This window comes from Podarcis cretensis, assembly GCF_951804945.1.
Source record: "Podarcis cretensis genome assembly, chromosome: 10".
Lineage (NCBI taxonomy): Eukaryota > Metazoa > Chordata > Lepidosauria > Squamata > Lacertidae > Podarcis > Podarcis cretensis.
The window spans coordinates 14,120,226-14,141,019 of NC_137179.1; the positions used below are offsets into that span (position 1 = coordinate 14,120,226).

Genomic DNA, 20,794 nt, shown 5'->3' on the forward strand with positions numbered 1-20,794 from the left:
GAACTGCTTTGAATTTTTACAGTCAAGTGGTGTATAATTTTTCTGAAAGGAAAATGAAGAGAGTGTGAATAAGTCCATCAGCAACTGGAGCATGACAGTTAAATATAAGTACATAGTAATTCAAAAGCAGGGTATTGGTACCTGCAAGGGCATAAATGTCTCAGTACTAGAATTGACAAATGGGGCATGGCAATGTTTTTGGCCACAGTGAACTGAATGGACCTTGGGCTGTTTCCAGAGGCAGCTATATTGTAAAACCTGGTGACAAACTGCAATAGAGGCAAAGTGCATAGTGGGAACCTAACTACTTCCAACGAAGCAGAACAGTTACTCTTTTTAAAGTGACCTTCATTGGGTAGCTTCTTCTCCCAAGCAAAGTTACTTGACCAACCCAGAACATTACAGTGCAATTCAATTTATGGGAAGTTTTTTATTTTTTCAAAATAAAAATACGTTTTAAATTGTCACCCCAGCATTACCCAAGTCCTGAAATTTCATTTTGAAAGCTGACGAATCAACAGATTCACTTACCATTTACATGTCCTGGGACTCTACTAAGCAGACCCTGAGGAACCCTATGTTTAGTTCTGTATCACTGGCTGCAGTATTCCAGTATTCATGCCTGCCAGGGGGTGGGGATAAAGCCCATCTGTGTGTAAGTGAAAATGGCCTCCAGCATAGTTAGAAAAATAATTTAAAGAAGCAAATAGATAGTCACAATCTATCCAAAGTTTCAATATTTTCAAACCTTTTTTTTTTGGGGGGGGGGGGAGAAAGAGAGAGAAATAAGCACTGCTGTTTTTAAAAAAGCATTTCAAAATGCTTAAACTTTGGCTAAATTATGCCTAATTTTTTTAAACTGGAAATAAATTGAATCTTTTATTTTACATCTGTTTATGTAAACTGCTTTTGCGTGATGCAAGTAAAATACAAAATATTCAATATGTAAGCCTCGCTGAACCTTATATTGCACAAGAGGTGGCTTAACCTTATCCGGTTGAACTTTACAATGCCTCATCTTAAGTCTGTACTAGATAATACACTTCCCCACAGTTCAGTGCTTGAATGTTGGTAGACCATGTTTAGCAGGAAAGCCTGAAAGCACCCATAACCATGCTTTTCAAGGAAATTACAGACATCTATCTTTATGTGTGTAGTCTGCCTAGGGGAACCTTATCTCTTTTTATTTCTAAAAAAAGTAGTCACAGACACTTTTTATGTTCAGTCAAAGTAATCCTCTATGTCTATCCTTGGATCCAAAAGATCTTCCCCATAGCGTGACAGATCCATTTGGTTGAGAATCAGGTTTTCAAAGGTTTCTTCTAGGTCTGTTTCTCCAATCAATACTGCTCCCAGCATGCGGCCATTCTGCATCACGACTTTGACGTACTCCTGCCCTTTAGTGCACCTGAGCATCAGTTCATGGTCTGAGCCCAACCCTTGCGCATTGTACTTTCCCAGCAGCACCACCTGGAGGAATGGGAAAAAAATAAGTTGTAGTCTTGAGAGTCCAAGTAGTGCAGAAGAGAGCCCTCTGCCTTAATCTAGTTACTCTAGTACTGATTTGCTTTGCATCTGCCTTGAGAATAGCATCTACATCTTTTACAAAGGATGCTCCGTGTGGTGAAATTAGTTTTTAGCTACATAAATGTACTCCTGAGATTTGCTATGGCAAGGAATTGAGCTGTGCATATTTCCCAAGTGAGACAGTGATACAGCACCCACAAATCATGGCCTACCTATGGAAATCTAAACTTACTGCTGTTGAAGATTAGGCGATATTAGTAGGGCAATTTACAGTGGTGCCCCGCAAGACGAATGCCTCGCAAGACGGAAAACCTGCTAGACGAAAGGGTTTTCCGTTTTGGGGGTGCTTCGCAAAACGAATTTCCTATGGGCTTGCTTTGCAAGACGAAAATGTCTTGCGAGTTCCTGCAGGGTTTTTTTCCTCCTCCCCCCCTTTTTCTAAGCCGCTAAGCCGCTTATCAGCTGATCCACTAAGCCGCTAAGCTGCTTAACAGCTGATCCGCTAAGTCGCTTATCAGCTGATCCGCTAAGCCGCTTATCAGCTGATCCGCTAAGCCGCTAATGGGCTTGCTTCACAAGACGAAGAGACTCGCGGAACGGATTCTTTTCGTCTTGCGAGGCACCACTGTACAATCATACCTGCAGTAAATAATTGCAATAATTTTGGAAGTGGAAGAATTTGGATTACAGTGTTTTGAGGCAAGCTATATGAAGACACTTCAAGGATAATAACTGGTAGAGACTACTCTGCATTTATTAATTCCTAAACATGGTAAGTTCAGTGCTAACCAGACACTGCTGCTTATGGGTGGACTTCCTTGAGCTAAGTTACTCATTTTGTAGGATCATATACTGTACTGACAGAAAGCAGTCTCTGGACATCTTGCAGTCCAGTATTTTACTCTGAAACAGTGTGCGCTACATGCTGGGGGGGGGTGGGAAGGAAGCCAGTTAGTGTGCAACTCATCAGTGCAGTGAGAAATCTAGGTGTGGTAGCTTTCTGCAGAATTAAAATGGAATCGCTTGCAATCAAGCCATTCCAAAACAGTGAATCATTGCAGTCGTTTATACACAGTTCATTACCTTGTAATTGAAAAACTTTGTCACATGAGCAAAGAGTTCAAAGCAAAAGTCCATGTCTGTAGGTTCCCCTAAAGTATCAGCAGCCATACATTTTGCAGCATACCATCCCATCTGCCTAGCTTGGGTCCAAAGCCTCATCTGAAAAAAAAGAAGGATATGGTAATCAATGCACCAAGATTGCAAGCGTTTTAGAAGAATGAGCATGTTTTCCTAGAGCCCAATCTCAAGTGCTCAGCTTATCAGAGAGCTACTATAAGGTACAGCCCTTGCTAAAAATATGGGAAGCATTGATAGTTACCCTTATATATGGGATCCACACACAAAAAGACATCACTGGCTAAAGTGATCCTGTTTGGCATGCCTTTCCCAGAATATTCAAATAAATAATAATCCTATTCCTCTTCACTTCCAATTTTCCAGCCCCAAGGACACATGGAAGATGAATGAAGATTGTAGATTGACAGACAACAGACGGATAGAACAGGAGTTTCTGCAGGTGGCTGTAGAAGCCGCTACAACATATCACTGCTACAGTCACCTGGAGACTTCTGGCAGCTCGAGATACTTTATTTAGTATCCTCTGCAAACTGGGGCAAAGTCCTTTGGCCAGCTGTGGATTTGGCCAACAATTCCACCCCTAAGTTTGATACTTAAGGCAGGTGTGCATTCCCTTCTATTCTGTTGTTTAACTGAACTGCCAGATGTACAATGTGTTTAGGACCTGAACAAGGAGAAAGCCCTGGCTAATTATATACCAGCAATACACTGATGGGATTAAATTACCATGGGGAAATCTCGTTAAACCTACACAGGGATCACCATCTACATTGCCTTACTTGCTGCCAAACCGGACTAGGCTCCCATGACGTAGTGCAGATGTCCCCCGCCGCGTAGATATCTGGTAGAGAAGTGTGCATGTATTTGTCCACTGTCAGGCCCCCATCTCCACCTAGAACAAACTAAACATTTAAGAGGTAAATGCAGATTTCTGCAAAAAAAGTGGGTGGGTGGAAAACATAACTTTGCTGGTCTTAATAAGATCTGAGGTTGGGGGCTTGTATGTGTCTTTTAAGGGTATTGTTATGAAGAAGCCACACCCTTTGTGGCCCATCCCAATTTAGCTATCGGTACCCCAGTCCTTAGAGCTGCCGCGCTTGGAAAGATCTCAAGTCTCTGGCCACACATCCTCCCCAATCAAGGACTCTTGAGACAAAGATTAAGTGTAAGGTATTGGTTGTGTTTAGAATAGATTTATGAAAGATTTAGAAAACTTATTGATTAGAAAATTTATATGAGATTGTATGGGAAAAATATGGAACAACAGATACAATTTTGCTTAAAATGTATATAGGAAGTGCAGTGTAAGCGATGGAAGTCAATCAATGAAATTTTATTATTGAGATATTTGTAGAATAAATTTGGAAGAAATTCTTCCAATTTTTTTTCTTTTTTCTTTTCTTCCTTTTTTCTTTTTTTTTTATATATGTGTGCTTATCTGAAATTTACATGTATGTATGTATTTGCAGTATTTTCCTTGTATTTTGTAATCATTATGTTAAATAAATTACCGTATTTTTCGCACCATAGGACGCTCCGGACAATAGGACGCACCTTGTTTTAGAGGGGGGAGAACAAGAAAAAAATTTCTCCCCTCTTTGCCCAGCGCCCCTTCAGCGAAGCGGCAGGAGGTGCTGCGCAGAGAGGGGAAGAATTTCCCCCCTCTTGTTTTCCCCCTCTAAAACAAGGTGCCGTTTAAGGTGCGTTCAGTCGCCTTCAGGCGGCTACCTTGGAAGCCTGGAGAGCGAGAGGGGTTGGTGCGCACCAACCCCTCTCGCTCTCCAGGCTTCAGGTTCTTATCGACCACCACCAGCCCCAAAGAGCAGGTCGGGGAGCAGCAGAAAGGCGCGCAGTGGAGAGGCTGCTGCCATAGTCGCGCGTCACCTCTCCAGCTGGGAGAGGGTCGCGGGGCTATGGCTTCTTTAGCCCCGCACGCGCTCTCCCAGCTGGAGAGGTGGCGTGCGGCTAAAGAGGCTCCTGCCATAGCAGCGTGTCACCTCTCCAGCCGGGAGAGGGTCGCGGGGCTATGGCGTCTTCGCTCCATAGGACGCACACACATTTCCCCTTCATTTTTGAAGGGGAAAAAGTGCGTCCTGTAGAGCGAAAAATACGGTAACTGCCCCAAATATTCAGACCGCAGTTTGACAAACAAGAGGCAGGGCTTACTAGCACCCACACTGCAGTGAGGACACAGAACTTTGAGTCTACAAGCAAAGATTTCCCAAACGCAGACTCCCAGAATGAGGGGGTTTGTTAAGTTCCACACGCTGCCCTCTGGTTCTCAGTTGGCAGAGCACAAGACTCTTAATCTCAGGGTTGTGGCTTCAAGCTCTACATTAGGCAAAAGAGTCTTGTATTGTGTGGGGTTGGACTAGATGACCCTTGGTCCCTTCTAACTCTACAAGTCTATGATCCCACGGGACTCTACTCAAGCCAGAGCCCTCACCAGCCCTGTTTCATACCCTTCTTGAGTGTCCTGAAGAAGAAGAGGAGTTTGGATTTGATATCCAGCCTTTCACTCCCCTTCAGGAGTCTCAAAGCGGCTAACATTCTCCTTTCCCTTCCTCCCCCACAACAAACACTCTGTGAGGTGAGTGAGGCTGAGAGACTTCAGAGAAGTGTGACTGGCCCAAGGTCACCCAGCAGCTGCAGGTGGAGGAGCGGGGAAGCGAACCCGGTTCACCAGATTACGAGTCCACCACTCTTAACCACTACACCACACTGGCCTGGCTGGAATGTGTCCTTCAACTCTGATAATGCCTCTAGCTTGCCGGAATGGAGGCTACAAATGGGGTGTGCAAGTGTGCAGAGACTCTAACCTATGGTAAAGGTAAAGGGACCCCTAACCATTAGGTCCAGTCGTGACCGACTCTGGGATTGCGGCGCCCATCTTGCTCTATTGGCCGAGAGAGCTGGTGTACAGCTTCCGGGTCATGTGGCCAGCATGACTAAGCCGCTTCTGGTGAACCAGAGCAGCGCACGGAAACGCCGGAGCAGTACCTATTTATGTACTTGCACTCTGACGTGCTTTTGAACTGCTAGGTTGGCAGGAGCAGGGACCGAGCAATGGGAGCTCACCCCGTTGCGGGGATTCGAACCGCAACCTTCTGATCAGCAAGCCCTAGGCTCTGTGGTTTAGACCACAGCGCCACCCGGGTCCCTTAACCTATGGTACAAAAGTAAAAAGTTACATCTGTTGCTCAACCCACTTCTGGCATGTGGACCTCGGATGACTTTCCAGAAGGGGATGTGGCCCTTGGGAATGGAAAGATTCCCCTCTCTGTTACACTGATATTATGTACTAGGAAATGGGTGCTATTAATGGAGCTAAAAGTAAAACACAGCAAGCCAAATTCTACAAGATATGGGGATCCTCTTAAGCTGCATAACATTTCGTTCATTCGGTTCAAATTAAGGTACCCATAAACTGCATACTGCACAGCTCAATCTCTCGGGGGACTTACTCACCCCAAATTTCAAATTAATAGTACTTTAAATGGGTTGGCCCTTTTTTTTTTGTTGTATCCTTAAAAGCCTTGCACAGAAAAACAATTTCATATTCTCAGTTGTTAATCCTTACATTATTGCCGTCAAGGAATGGCTGGACGTTTGGAACAACCCCGGTCGCACTGACAATGAAGTCGCAGCCATATATCTTCCCGCTGGTCAACTCAACATACACCGGCCACCTCTCTGGAAGAATGGAAGTTCAGGCATGTGAACACACACAGTCCAGGTTACGTGGATTAGGCACAGAATCAGCAGTTTCCAGGTGTTAAGATTCATTTGTTCCTCTACTAGGATTGCCCTGGATTGCAAGCAGGGGGAACTATAATTCTTCTAGTGGCCTCCTAGAGCCTCCTTAAGATGATATACTTGGGAGAGTGACAGCTGGACACCAGGGATCATGAACCTCTTTCACCCGGAGGGCCATGCTCCATTCTGTTCAACTTTTGGGGGCCCACCTGCCAGGTAAGGCCAGGCATAAATGGGAGAGGAGTTTGTAAGCCATGCTTTCATCTGCATATAAGATTAAATATATATATATGAAGAGTGCAGGACAGCTCCGGGTCGTGTGTGTGTGTGTGTGTGTGTGTGTGTGTGTGTGTGTGTATATATAAAATTAAATATATATTATCTCCAGGAAGATAGATTATAGATATAATTAAATTAAATTTTCTGTTTTGCAATTTAAAACATTAATTTTACATCCTTAATATATCAATGACTTCCCTTCTTCTCTTTCCATGGTTCATTTTACATATCATAAATCCCTGCATAATTTACAAAAACTATACCATTCAGTATTCCATTATTGCATCCATCAAAACATATTTACACTGTTGAATTTATCTTGCTGCTGCCAGCGTTTTCAGCTGTACACAATTATTTCCCATATATTCAATAAACGTTTTCCAGTCTCCTCTAAACGTATGTTATTCATGTTCTCTTATTCTATATGTTAAGTCTGCGAGTTGTGCATATTTTGTCATCTTGGGTTGCCATTCTTCTTTGGTTGGGACCTTGCTCGTTTTCCATTTCTGGGCTAACAAAACACGGGCCGCAGTAGTTGCATACATTTTAGAAAAAAAAAAGTCTTGCACTCTTCTTGACACACTATTTACCTTCATCCATTTCTGCATTCTTCTCATCTGGCTGATCTATGGGGAAAGCCAGAGACACCTTCTCTGACTGCTGGAACTCTTCCCGGAGATAGATCTTCTTCACTTCGCAAAGGCTTTCAATGTGAACTTTGTGGGACAGCTGAAAGATAACAAATAATTGCATTTGATAACACCTTTCCTACTTAAGTTATGTGCGACTCCTACAGTGCGAGCCTTAACAAACTCATTTGTTTCGTGCCAAATTTTATTAACGTTTTTGATGCTGTGCTTTCTGGTCAATTCAGCTTGCTGCAAACTTTCAAGTGATTTTTTAATGGTGTGATCCGGCACGGTATTAGTTGCAAGCTTCTATTCTGAAAACTTTCTTGGCTTATTGGATTTAAAAGTTGTCTTCTTAATGTTGGTTATTATCCACTATGTAGGAAAGGGCTATGCCCTAAAAGTCACTCTGCAAATCCCTAAGAAAGTACTAAATAAGTAAGAGGTCTGGATAAACTCCTCTATGGCTCCTGTCCAAAAATGTATCTCTGTTGAGTCCTGGTTGATCGTGCCTCTAAATCAAGGAGGGAGCCTAGGAAGCAGACTCCCCACTTCAGACATAATTGCCCAAGGTATAGAAAGCCAGCAGGAATGAAGCGGTAGGACCAGGGTCCCACTGCCTCCCAGTCACATAATTCCTTTTTTAAAAATATAGTTTTATTAATTTCCAATATATAACAATTACAAAAAAGAGACAAAATCTAGTTAAGCTTGCCAAAGTACAATCTGTGATTTTGGTAGTTGCCATTCTTCAGTTATCAGTAAAGTATTTTATTTTAACTTTATAACAAAGGTCAGGTTGCCCTTCTTTAAAAATGGTCAAGAAGCCCATACTTGGGCTATATTCTGCATGTTGACTTGTAATGTAGTTTATTTCTGTAAACACCCTTGGCCAGAAGGGCTTTATATAAAGTTCCTGATTGTTAATGGGGCACAGGGGAACACCCGAAGGGGGCTTAGGATAAGCAGCCATACCTCTTTTGCTCCCTTAAGACATAAGCCTTCGTGCCAGTCAGGGCCTAAGGCGCTGCCGATTTCCCCTGGGTTTGCTGCAGCACTTTGTTCTATCTCACTTCCTGGGGGACAAGGAGGAAAGAGATAAGGACATATGCTATAGAGGAAGTACAGGCAGCCTATATATTTTCTGGGTACAAAGACAATACAGCCTCTCTTCAGCCAGGCAAGGTTAATAATAATAATAATAATAATAATTTTATGTATATACCACCCATCTGACTGGGTTGCCCCAGATGAGGTCTTTACAAGGTCCTTCTTCTGTACAAGGTCCTTCTGTACTTTTTTTTAAAAAAATATTTTTATTAGCAATTTCAACATAACGAATTATCAAACTGTATAATCGCATACATTATTTCCCCCCTTCCTTCCATCTCTTCCTCCCCCCCACCAGAGACTTCCCTCAGCTCCTCTCTCTGATTTCTCAGCACATATTATTCTCTGCATGTTATAAAATTGTGCGTATCCTTACATTATTTATCTAAAATGCCAAGGAGTCCAGTTCATTTTGTTGTCTTTTTAGATAATTTGTAAAAAGCTCCCATTCTTCCTTAAAGTCACAGTTGTCCTTGCCCCGCAATTTATACAGTGGTGCCTCGCAAGACGAAAAGAATCCGTTCCGCGAGTCTCTTTGTCTTGCGGTTTTTTTGTCTTGCGAAGCAACCCTATTAGCGGCTTAGCGGCTTAGCGCTCTTAGCGGCTTAGCGCTCTTAGTGGCTAAGCGGCTTAGAAAAAGGGGGGGAAAGCGAAAAAAATCGCAAGACTCGCAAGACGTTTTTGTCTTGCGAAGCAAGCCCATAGGGAAATTCGTCTTGCGAAGCGCCTCGAAAAACAGAAAACCCTTTCGTCTAGCGGGTTTTTCGTCTTGCGAGGCATTCGTCTTGCGGGGCACCACTGTATGTCAATTTAGCCAACTCTGCATAGCTCATCAATTTTTCTTGCCATTGTTCTTTCGTTGGAATTTCCTCATTCTTCCATCCTTGTGCTATCAAGACACTTGCCACTGTTGTAGCATACATAAATTCTTTGTTTTTCTTGGCAGGTCTTGTCCTACAATCCCAGGTCCTTCTGTACTTCTTATTTAGTCATGCTGGCCACATGACCCGGAAAGCTGTCTGTGGACAAACACCAGCTCCCTCGGCGTGAAAGCGAGATGAGCGCTGCAACCCCATAGTCGCCTTTGACTGGACTTAACCGTCCAGGGTTCCTTTACCTTCACTTATTACGAGTGCAACCCAACTTCCCACCCTGTTCTTGCAGCAGCTATTCCCACTCCACAAACTCAGCCCCAATGCTACCTCATCTCTTACAGTTTGCAAATATCTGAAGTGTGCAGGGTTGGGCCGATGCAACGGTTTTCATACAATGTAAGCCAATATACAAGCAAGAGCCACTTTATAATGCCCGAGATGCTCTACAGTACCTGGTATTCCACCTGCCGTCGTATATTTTGTTCTTTTACAAGCGATCGGAGGCTCCGGTTTCACGGCACTCAGCTTTGGGATCAGGAACTCAGCCGCTCCTGCATCAAAGAAAGTATTCCCAATCGCTTTGTCTTTGATGGCCCAGATGACTTCGCAACCTTCGATTTCGTACCTAAAAAGAGTTTTGTTATTATTTTTAAGCTATTTTGTTTCTGGTGTGTTACTGCAATTAAGGTGGGTTTTTTAAAAAAAAAGAAAAGAAAAAAGTTTAAAAAGCAACCTGGTTTACATGTCATTATTTTTCACATGAACAAGCAGTGGCTAGTGATTACTCCTGAAATCACAGGTATTTTGCTCCTCCTCCACGGCTGCTACGTTGCTAGGAAATAAGTCACGGCCTGGATTGGTGTGTCATCCAAACCTGGCCTCCAAATTTGTTTCTCTCCATACAAACTATAAAATTCTAAGCCAAGAGAAACCCTAGCTTCCACTCGTGGTTTGTTTTGGAGAGGGACAAGCCATGAAGCCAGTGTTTGGACAAGTGAAAAAACACCCCAAAGACCATGGCTTGTTTCCTTGCAGGAACAGGCATGGAGCAAAGTGGCCATGATTTCAGCACTGCTACTTCACATTAAATCATAGTTCATTTTAACTACGGTTTAATGTGACGTGCAAACCTGGCAAATTAAAAAAAAAAAAAATTGTTACGTTCTCGCACTGCATTCAGCGTTCCATAAAGGCATGGATGCACAATAGCAGCACAAATTAGATCTATAGCTAAGATAGTAGTAGTAGTAATAGTAGTAGTAGTAATACTAATAATAATAATAATAATCTATTATTTATACCCTGCCCATCTGGCTTTGTTTCCCCAGCCATTCTGGGCAGCTCCCAGCAGAATAATAATAATAATAATAATAATAATAAAGCTCTTAGCTTCACTTATTTTTCAAAAGAAGGAAGATTTACGTACGCTAATTCCAGGGCAATGCCACCATTTCCCACAATGGTTATTCTTTTTGCTCTTGCCAGATGTTTCTGAAATTCCTGCACTTGACACAGAGACAGACAGAGAGATCATTATAGTAACATAAGAAGCTGCCTTCTACTGAGTGATGCAGTTGGCCTGTCAGGATCATCAACCTTGACTGGGAGTGACTCTCCAGGGTTATGAAAAACAGCCTCTTCTGGTCCCACAGGAGTTGCCAGGAACTGAACCCAGGACATACTACGTACAAAGTAGATGCTCTACCATTGAACTGTGGCCCTTCCTCTGTTATTGCAACAGAGCTGACCCCATTTGACCCCAAAACAAACCAAATTTAATTACCAGTTAAAACAAAGAGGGAGGGGCACTACTCGGCACCCCATTTGGGGGCAATATAGCTCTCTGCTTTTAAAGTCTGAGCTCCCTTCCACTCCCCTGCAAGACTATATAGCTGAATAAAAGCAGTGCTATCTATCTATCTGGGCTACAAGTATGTGCAAAATCTTCTTTTCTCTCTCTTGTGGTTGTCTTTCTTTCCACATTTTACATTTCTTTCCAATTTTTCTGTCCCATTAAGCAATGCTGCAGAACTCCCCTGCTTAGAAATGCCTGTCAGAGGTGTTCCCTTTTGACTTTTTGAAAGATAGTGAAAACCCTCTCTCTTTTTCTGTGTTCTGGGAGAATGACCCTGGCACACTTTGTGTTGCACGGTTATTTCTGGCTTAGACCTCACCAGATTTATAAATCTATATCTGCGTCAGAGACTGCTGAAAGCACACAAACAGCATTACCCCTGCGCTGTCTGTATCGCGGATTCCCAACACGAAGGGGTTTCTTTCAGTAATCAGCTTTGGCCTTGCTCCAGCACACAGACAAAGTTTTTCGTAGATGTACTCCTGACCGGCTTCTGTGATTATTTTCTGCAACCATGTTATAAAAAGAAAGAAGAGAGGGACATCTTTGAAGGGTCCAGTATAGCATGCCATTTATCATTTTTTTTTTTAAAAAAAAGACTCATAGAATTGTACAGTTGGAAGGACCCAAGTTTCCCCATCCTCACTCTACATTAATTCAGAGTCATGGGTTCGAACCCCAGGTTGAGCAAAACATTCCCGGATTGCAGGAGGTTGAATTAGAAGACCCTTGTGGTCCCTTCCAACTCTACAGTTCTATGATGGGGCGGTTTCACATTGAAACAAGGAAGAACTGCCCCTGTCCTGTGCAGATTGGCTTCAATGCTTGTTGAGCTTAAGCAACAGAAGCATTTATGCACAGGAGGATGGAATGAGAGAAGCTAGGAAAAAAAGAACCTGAAGCAAATTTCCCACATGTTCTCCAAAGAGCTCCAGAAAGAACAGCGAGAACTTCATGCCTGCGATACCTTGCACCATTCCCCTTCTTGTCGTCCACCAACAATCCCTCCAAAGCTACTTCTTCAGTAGGAAGTCTGCAAGCTAGCCGGCTTCCAATGCAGCTGGATGAGCAAACACTTAAGATTCAGGCTGTCAATTCACACAGAGGAACACAAATAGGAAAACCTTTCCTCTGGGCGGCAGCGTTGGACTTTCTGCAAATGTTCTCCAAAGCACTCGACTATGCTCCTGGCTCCTAAGAGCTGGTTTGATGCAATAAAATGGATCCCCTCCTCTCACTCAGACATCACTTGGGTATTAAAATTCAACAAGCGCTGACTGGCGTATGAACTGCTTCGCCAATATCTGCTCCCGACAACAGCAGTTTCTCACACCGCATCAAAGACCTGCTCTGGAAACCCCACCCACAACTTCCTGGCCTGGGGCGGGGGTGGGCCTTGCCCCAGTGTGCATGCATTAGTTTCTGCCACAACCAGCTTAATGAAAAGTCAGCTCCCATCTCATCTTTATAGGTTGTAAACCAGTGCATGTGTAAGTCCTACTGACAGGGCCATACCCTAGTAGATTAGAATCACCTGACTCCACTGGTGCAGGAATATCTGGAGGTGACCGTGTTGGTCACCTAGTCTACAACATGAGACTTGATTTTTCATATCAAGACATCTCCGCTCTCATCCTGGAAAGGGAAAGCCATTTCTCATTCCAGATAAAGACAAAAGGATGAAGGGTCCTCTTACATGTTCTTCACTCTTCAGCTGTTTTACTCCAGACTGAATAACCTTAATGTTAGGGTAGCGTTTTTCTAAGATGCTGCTTGCTTGTTCTTCAACATCAAATTCTTCTAAAGTCCTGGAAACCTGTCAAAAACAAACAAACAAAAATATCCTTCAGGTGCAAGACAACTTCCTAACCAAAATCTACTGCTGCACAAAAGCACCAAAGAACCCCTCGGGTTCTTGTCAACCCTGAAGGCAACCTTCATAGATGACACTCCCTTAGGTCTGGTTCGAAAACACATACCCCTAACCCAATAGCTGGACCGACAGCTGCAACTGCAGTGGGATGCTGCTACTGATTACATGTTAACTGGGGAAATTCAGTCTTTCCCAGTCCTAGATATTTGCAGGGACCTGCAAACAGTAGTAATAGCTGCAATGGAGAACACACACAAAAACAACCTTAAATCCAATCTCATTCAGCAGCCTGTTATCCCAGGGACCAGCTAGCTCTTAATGGGAAGCCTGCAAGCAGAACGAAGTGCAACAATGCTCTCCTCACCTGTGGTTCCCAACAACAGTTATTCAGAAGCATACTGCCTCTGACAATGGAAAGAGAAAATAGCCATCATGGCTAGTGGCCAATAACTTTGTTCTCCGTGGATTTGCCTTTGAAAGTTGTCCTGTAGCCTTATGAGGCTTCGCCCTCCTCCTTCAGTCCAAGATGGTGGCCGCTGGAAAATCCAATGGGAGCAAATTTCCTACAGCTCATCTATGTGCCATGCAAAGAAGAACTTTCTTTGAATGGCCCTAAATGCTAGTATTAAAAGTGGGCACTACTACAGGAAAACTGGGCCTGCAGTGGCCTTTGAAACAGGGTTACAACAGCAGAGTAGATTACTTCACCTTACCCCAAATCCCCAAGAAGCAGTTATTAGTTCTCTTCTCACCTGCTTGAAGTTCGTTACTGCTTTTATAAGAGGAGATGCTGTGACTAATAAAATATCATCAGAAGGAAACTCTGTAGCCAGCTGTTCAAAGGGGTAGAAAATATTAGAAGTTATTTTTAAAACGAGCAACTCACACCTACATTTTTCCAAACAGGCAATTATTTAAATTCATCTACCCCCCCCTCCCCCAAATAACTGGTATTCGCATCCTACCTCTGAAACAGAAGTCCTATTTAGACAACAGTGGGAAGTTTTTAGCTTTCTTACTGTTCAAGGAACAAGCCTATGTTAAATCAGGCTGTGCCATCAATTGGACCATGGTAGATCTTGTCCTAGGGATGGGGAATGGGTAGACTGCTGCTTAATCAAAGTTACACTAAAATGCTTGCTTTCTGCGCTGTTGCTTTTAATTGGGAACCGTGGGAAGCCACCTCGGAAGCTACGCACCGCATACCCATCTTCTCATTATACGTCTATGAAACAACCAGGAAGTTTCCGTAGGGAAAGGGCGTGAAAGGGAAACGGCCAGAGGGCGCATGCGCACAGACGAAAGGACGGTACTTCAGCCGCTCAGCAAACGCCGCTACAGAGGGCGCATGCGCATAGACCGCGTACATGGTTTCTGAGGCGCAGGGACAGTACGTTACCCGCTCAGCGCACGTCACTCCGGCAATGCCACCTCCCACCACAACGAAGCGGCTCCGCCGGGCAGCGAGCTGGGGCGACTGGGCTGCCATAGCCGCGTCTCCGGCCTGCGAGACTCCGGCCTCCTCCTCGTCCGGGCGACTCTTCACCCGCCTCGTTGGTGTAGCCTGGCTACGGGTCGCCGCGTGGCTCGTAAAACTTCCGTTTGGCGTTTCCCACTTGAGGAGGCGTGATCAGAAGAACAGATACGACTCTCTGCTGCCCCCTATGGGCCATGCGTTTATATTACAACTAAAGGAGAGCAGAAGATTTATGGCTTGAAGCCAAAGGGAGATTTAAGGGACTGGATTTATTTATTGACTTTGGAAGCCGAGCTTTGCATTGGAGCTGGTGGTTCTCATGTAATTCCCCACAACAATCCCAGGTTAGGCTGAGAGGCAGTGATTGTCCCAATGTCACTCAGTGGGTTTCATGGCTGAGTGGGGATTGGAACCCTGGTCTCCCAAGGTCCTAGTCCGGCACTTTAACCACTACGCTACGCTGGTGTAGATGACTTTGAAGGGGTGTCAGATGAATTCAGGGTTCTTCTGTTGCATGATGGCAAAATGTGCCAGAATCCTAAAGGGCGTAATGTATGTGTTACGTCCTGAGTTGAATAGGATCCAAAATGCAGCAGCCTGATTGGTCTTAGAACAATAGGATCCAGAATGCAGCAGTCTGATTGGTCCACAGGAGCCACCCAACCCAGCTCCAGGTGGCAGTGAATCTGCAACCTGATTGGCCTGCAGGTGAATCCCTGAATTAGCCAATCATTGTGTAAATAATGTATATAAGGCAGACATTCTGGGGGAACTTCCATTCTTCCTTACCACTATGAGCTGAATAAAGAGCATGAAATCCACTCTCGACTCTGAGTATATTTCAGTATGCATGATGTGTGGAGGGGTGGTCTTGAGCTCCAGGGCAGGAAATTTAAAATCTCTATATAAGGGCAGGCACACCTTGGTTCTGGGTCCTTCTCCTTTCCTGCATGTGAGGGGAGCATCCTGTTGCAACAGTTCAATAAAGATCAGGCTTACAAGCTGCTTTGCTTCTTAATATTCTCTGGTTGGCCTCTGTTCTTTTCTCCTTTTTTTAAAAAAAATAATATTTATTCAGAATTTTGAAGATTACAAAATAAAAAATAAAAAAGACAGAAAAAATACAATCATTTAAAAAAGAAAAAGAACCGATTAAACTTTACATAACTTTCTTCCTTTACTTATTTCCTTGACCTCCTCACACCTCCCTTTTTTGTTCTCTAGTTCAAATTGTTATTTCAGCAAATCCTTCCAACCTTGTTTTTATCTTAATAATTTAATTTAATATATTGTAATTTTACATTCTCTCTTTCATCAATTCATTTTTACTTAATCCTTTATGTCATTTCTACCAAAGCCACATAATTTTCTTTTTCCAACATCTTTCTAACAATCCTTAATTTTACAATATTTTTGAAGATATACTTTAAACTTTTTCCAGTCTTCTTCCACCGACTCTTCTCCTTGGTCCCAGATTCTGCCAGTCATCTCAGCCAATTCCATATATTCCATCACCTTCATCTGCCATTCTTCCCGGGTGGGTAAATCTTGTGTCTTCCAATACTTTGCGATGAGTATTCTTGCTGCTGTTGTGGCGTACATAAAAAAAGTTCTATCCTCCCTTCGCACCAATTGGCCGACCATGCCTCTGTTCTTTTCTCCTACCAATAGGGAACCCACGTAAGGACTCTATACGGACTCTTGGATACCCCATAAGGGATAAAGGAGAGATTTTGTTTAAAACAGGCGTGATGTGTTTGCGTTTCCTTTTGCTGAGGTTCACAAGGCATTTGATTAGATGAACCTTACCAAATGCAGCCCAGAGTTCCTACCCCCACATTGCAGGGAAATAGATGTTGGAAAGACAGTGGCTTACATCAACCCTGCATCGTATATCAATTTGTTTTTTATCTCCTCGCTGCAGTTTCAGGGGGTAGATGGTCACATCCTATATTCATGATTTCCACATATTAAGAGGCAGGCTGAGATTGATAGCATTGCTTACCATGCATTTTCCCGCAAATGGGAAAACAGTACAAATTATCAGACTCATCCTCAGGATATTTAGATTTAAAAGTGAATCTTCCTAGATCAGACTCTGCAAACTTGACACTCTAACCATTATGCAATTGGGCCAAAAGCTGCATGGAAGACAGAAGATTGTCAGGGACAGCGTCTCATTTCATTTAACAGGAGAAGCTGCACTTTGAAGAATGTTCCCCTTCATGTATCTATTGGCAAGAAGATGCCGGAGTAAAATATTTAGATATGTACAATGGCATTTAGTGTTAGTTGGGAAAGAAAAATAGGTAAATAAAAAATATAATTCCCTGGATGCCAAGATCCAGGTTTGGTGAGAGAAACCCCGTAAAGATTTAAAACAGCATGACATGCATTATTCCAAACAGACCACAAGTCTCTAAAGAAAACTTGCCCAGTAGAGGCAGAAGTTTTTACTTTTCAGAGGTGGGCGAGTGGAAAACAATATCAGGAAATGAGTTATGGCCCTGGAAGCGACAGCTGTTAGTCATAAATGGCTTTTCCTTTGTTTTCTATTATTTAAAGAGCAAGTTTGCTTTCCAGGGCTGAATGCAATTTCCCAATCCAAGAAACTGCTAGACAGTTCAGCCATAAACTAAATATTACTCTTCTACACTTGCAGCCCCTGCTGCCAGCACAAACGACCCGACCTGAATAATACAAGAAATTGGACAGGCATGCATTGTAAGAGATGAAATATACCTCTGAAGTTTTTCTCATCAACATAGGACAGTCAAAAGAAATTTCATTCAAGGGCAAATTGATGCATTTCAGTCCTGTATAGGAACCTCTATCATAGTGAGTTGTTTGCGGTTCTGTCAAGTTTGGGCAAAAAGAGCCTAAGTCAGACCTCCTTGGACAAAGCTGTACAAGGTGGGCTTCGCTGAAAGCGGACCCTTCAGACTTGCAAGGGCTGAATCTGGTCTGCAAATATGAAAGCTAAATGCACCTTTGTGCATAGAAAGGCAGACAAAAAATAAGTAGGCATTTTAGTCTGACAGCAGCAATCAGCCAAGTTTTTCTCTTAAGAGAGCCAGTGTAGTGTAGTGTAGAGCGGTAGACTTGTAATCTGGGGAACTGGGTTCGCGTCTCCGCTCCTCCACATACAGCTGCTGGGTGACCTTGGGCCAGTCACACTTCTTTGAAGTCTCTCAGCCCCACTCACCTCACAGAGTGTTTGTTGTGGGGGAAGAAGGGAAAGGAGAATGTTAGTCGCTTTGAGACTCCTTAAAGGGAGTGAAAGGCGGGATATCAAATCCAAACTCTTCTTCTCTCTTGTCTTTTTCTGTTTTGCCATATGTTTCAGCAGTAGCTCTCTTCCATAGCAAACACACAAGCTCCAGATGCACAGGGGGCCTTCCTTGCCTCGCCTCTCCCCACACATCATGAAAACTACTGCATACGGGAAGTTTGCTGTGACAATAGAACAGTAATACTGATAATGGCCAATAGCCATTATACCTGAAGGAGCACCTCCACCCCCATCGTTCTGCCCGGTCCAGCGCCAAGGGCCTTCTGGCAGTTCCCTCACTGCAAGAAGTGAGGTTACAGGCAACCAGGCAGAGGGCCTTCTGGGTAATGGCGCCCTCTCTGTGAAATGCCCTCTCATCAGATGTCAAAGAAATGAGCAACTTTCTGACTTTTAGAAGACACCTGAAAACAGCCCTGTTTAGGGGATTTTTTAATGTTTGATCTTTTATCATGTTTTTAATGTTCTGTTGGGAACCGCCCAGAGTGACTGGGGAAACCCAGCCAGATGGGCGGGGTATAAATAATAAATTATTATTATTAGTAGTAGTAGTAGTCTTCTAGCTCTGGTCTTCTCAGGACACGCCATGTAAGTATTCCTAGTGCAGTTCCTCTCCCCCACCTATTGATTCAGATACCAACAATTAAAAACAATGGGCTTTCTCACATATAGCCCTCTTCTCTCAGAGGGAAAGCAATGCCCAACCAGGTGAAAACAGAATAAATGAGGAAGGGAGGGAACTGCAGCCCAGTACAGTGATACCTCGAGTTACATACGCTTCAGGTTACATACGCTTCAGGTTACACACTCCACTAAGCCAGAAATAGTGCTTCAGGATAAGAACAGAAATCGGCCTCCGGTAGCGCGGCGGCAGCAGGAGGCCCCATTAGCTAAAGTGGTGCTTCAGGTTAAGAACAGTTTCAGGTTAAGAACAGACCTCCGGAACGAATTAAGTACTTAACCCAAGGTACCACTGTATAGGAAAAGAGGTGGTATGTGAACACCTAGCTACTTTAAATGAATTGAAATCTCCAGGGCCTTAAGAGCTGCACCCAAAGGTACTAATATGAGCTTGCAATCTCCAAGCCTCTGTTTATAATCTTTGAGAAGTGTTGGAGAACAGGTGAGGTCCCCACAGACTGGAGGCTACCAGTTGTTGTCCCCATCTCAAAAGGTGTGGGGACGGAGAAGACCCAGGCAGCTACCAACTAGTCAGCTTGACACCAGTAACCAGGAAAGGTCCTAGAACAGATAATTCATTGGTTGGTCTGTGAGCATTCAGAAAAGGATGCTGTGATTACTAAGACCCAGCATGGGTTTCTCAAAAACAAGACATGCCAGACAAATTTCATTTCTTTTTTTTTGATAGAGGTACAAGCTTGGTGGATCGGGGATGCTGTGGACATAGTGTATCTTGATTTCAGTAAGGCTTTTGACAAAGTCCCCCATGATATTCTTGCAGAGAAGCTGGTAAAATATTGGTTGAAGAGGTAACTGTTAGGTGAATTTGTAACTGGTTGAATGGCCGAACCATTAGTACTCACTAATGGTTCCTCATCATGTGACTTGGACAAAGCAATTGAGGAGATGCTCATCAAATTTGCAGATGACACCAAACTGGGAGGGTTAGCTAATGTTTCAGAACACAGAACCAGGTTTCAAAATAACCGTAACAAATTAGAGAACTGGGCTCAAACTAAGAATAAACCTTCTGTTCTAAATTTAGGTATGTATTATCAAGTTTGGGAAAACCCAACTCGCTTTCTTTTTGAATGCATGTAGTACAAAATTTAAAAGGTGTCTCACTTCAATAAAATGCAAATCAGTCTTTTTTTTTTAAAAAAAAATGCTTTTTATTGAGTTTTTTCACAAACATAAATAAAACTTAATCTTTTACAATCAACATTTTGTATTGTCTTATTTACCCTGCACAAATTCGCGCCCAGACTTCCCTCCTTCCCTGTTTCAGTTTCCCTAATTTACCTCTTCTCTTGCAGATTCCTATTTACCCTCTATTCACATCACAGGATTTATATTAACCCTGCTACGGTTTTTAAACTTCTACAATTAAGTCTTATATATGCAACAAATTTACTCCACTCTTCTTCAAACTTTGTTTTTTTTTAATGATATTTTATTAAATTTTTGACAAGAGAAAAGTTACAAAACAATAAACAAAAAACACAAGAAAAATACAAAAACCAAAATTTAACATAGAACGAAAAATAAAAAATAAAAAATAAAAATCCCTCTTTTTAACTTCTCACCATTCATTTACTTATTTTCCTGACTTCCTCACACCTCCCTTTTTCGTATTCTATTTAAAAATTGGTTCAGCAAATCCATACCCTCTTAATTTACCCTTAATTATTTATCCTCACATATTATAACTTCAAATTTTTGTCTAATATCAATCCATTCTTGCATATTCTTATTTTACCTTATTACTAGAACCACTTCATTTCATTTCAACGTCATTAACATTCAAAAATTTTACAGTGTTTCTGTATAATTTACCCTTAATTATTTATCCTCACATGTTATATTTACAAATTTTCATCTAATATCAATCCATTCTTACATATTCTTATTTTACCAAACCTTTCTGCTAAAGCCAATTAATTCCTTTCCAGCACATTCTTATATTTCATTAGTATTACACTAATTCCAAAGATATAAAATATATATATATATATAAAGAAATTCTCATTCTAGTTTTATCCAACGTCCCTTCTTCCTTTGTCCCTTTTTGTTCTCTAATTTTATAGGTCATTTTAGCCAATTCTGTATATTCAAAGAATTTGGTCTGCTACTCCATTATGTTTGTAGGATGGATACAATTCATATTCCCAAAATGAATAAACAATGATCTGGCTTGGTTCTGCGCCCCCATGAAACTCTTAAAGTTGGGGGGGGGTGCAAACAGCTTCTCCACTCCTCATTTAATGTTTCCTGGTTCCCCATCACTGGTCTTAAGTGCCCCA

At 42.7% G+C, this 20,794-nt stretch overlaps 1 protein-coding gene across 2 annotated transcripts; it reads right to left on the reverse strand.

Annotated features, from left to right (window-relative positions):
* Window positions 1-410: 410 nt before the first annotated feature.
* On the reverse strand, window positions 411-14,802 carry PYROXD1 (pyridine nucleotide-disulphide oxidoreductase domain 1). 2 transcript variants are annotated; one of them, XM_079992750.1, is made up of 12 exons: window positions 14,444-14,802; window positions 13,797-13,877; window positions 12,868-12,987; window positions 11,549-11,677; window positions 10,743-10,816; window positions 9,781-9,941; window positions 8,307-8,407; window positions 7,293-7,431; window positions 6,248-6,360; window positions 3,447-3,569; window positions 2,611-2,748; window positions 411-1,470 (listed from the first exon to the last, which is right to left on the reverse strand). In XM_079992750.1, the coding sequence occupies exons 1-12, from the start codon at window positions 14,531-14,533 to the stop codon at window positions 1,222-1,224; spliced, it is 1,518 nt and encodes a 505-aa protein (XP_079848876.1). In that variant the 5' UTR covers window positions 14,534-14,802; the 3' UTR covers window positions 411-1,221. The 2 variants fall into 2 exon arrangements, with proteins under 2 accessions (XP_079848876.1, XP_079848875.1); XM_079992749.1 differs by having other exon boundaries at window positions 9,769-9,941; window positions 14,444-14,800.
* Window positions 14,803-20,794: the final 5,992 nt, after the last annotated feature.

Coding starts and splice junctions, on each gene's coding strand:
- PYROXD1 (XM_079992749.1), bottom strand. CDS start 14,533: ATGGCAGCCCAGTCGCCCCAGCTCGCTGCCCGGCGGAGCCGCTTCGTT. Junction 7,432..8,306: donor GTCTTAAGGGAGCAAAAGAG/GTATGGCTGCTT, acceptor GTTATCTTTCAG/CTGTCCCACAAAGTTCACAT. Junction 2,749..3,446: donor CTAGTCCGGTTTGGCAGCAA/GTAAGGCAATGT, acceptor CTTTTTTTTCAG/ATGAGGCTTTGGACCCAAGC.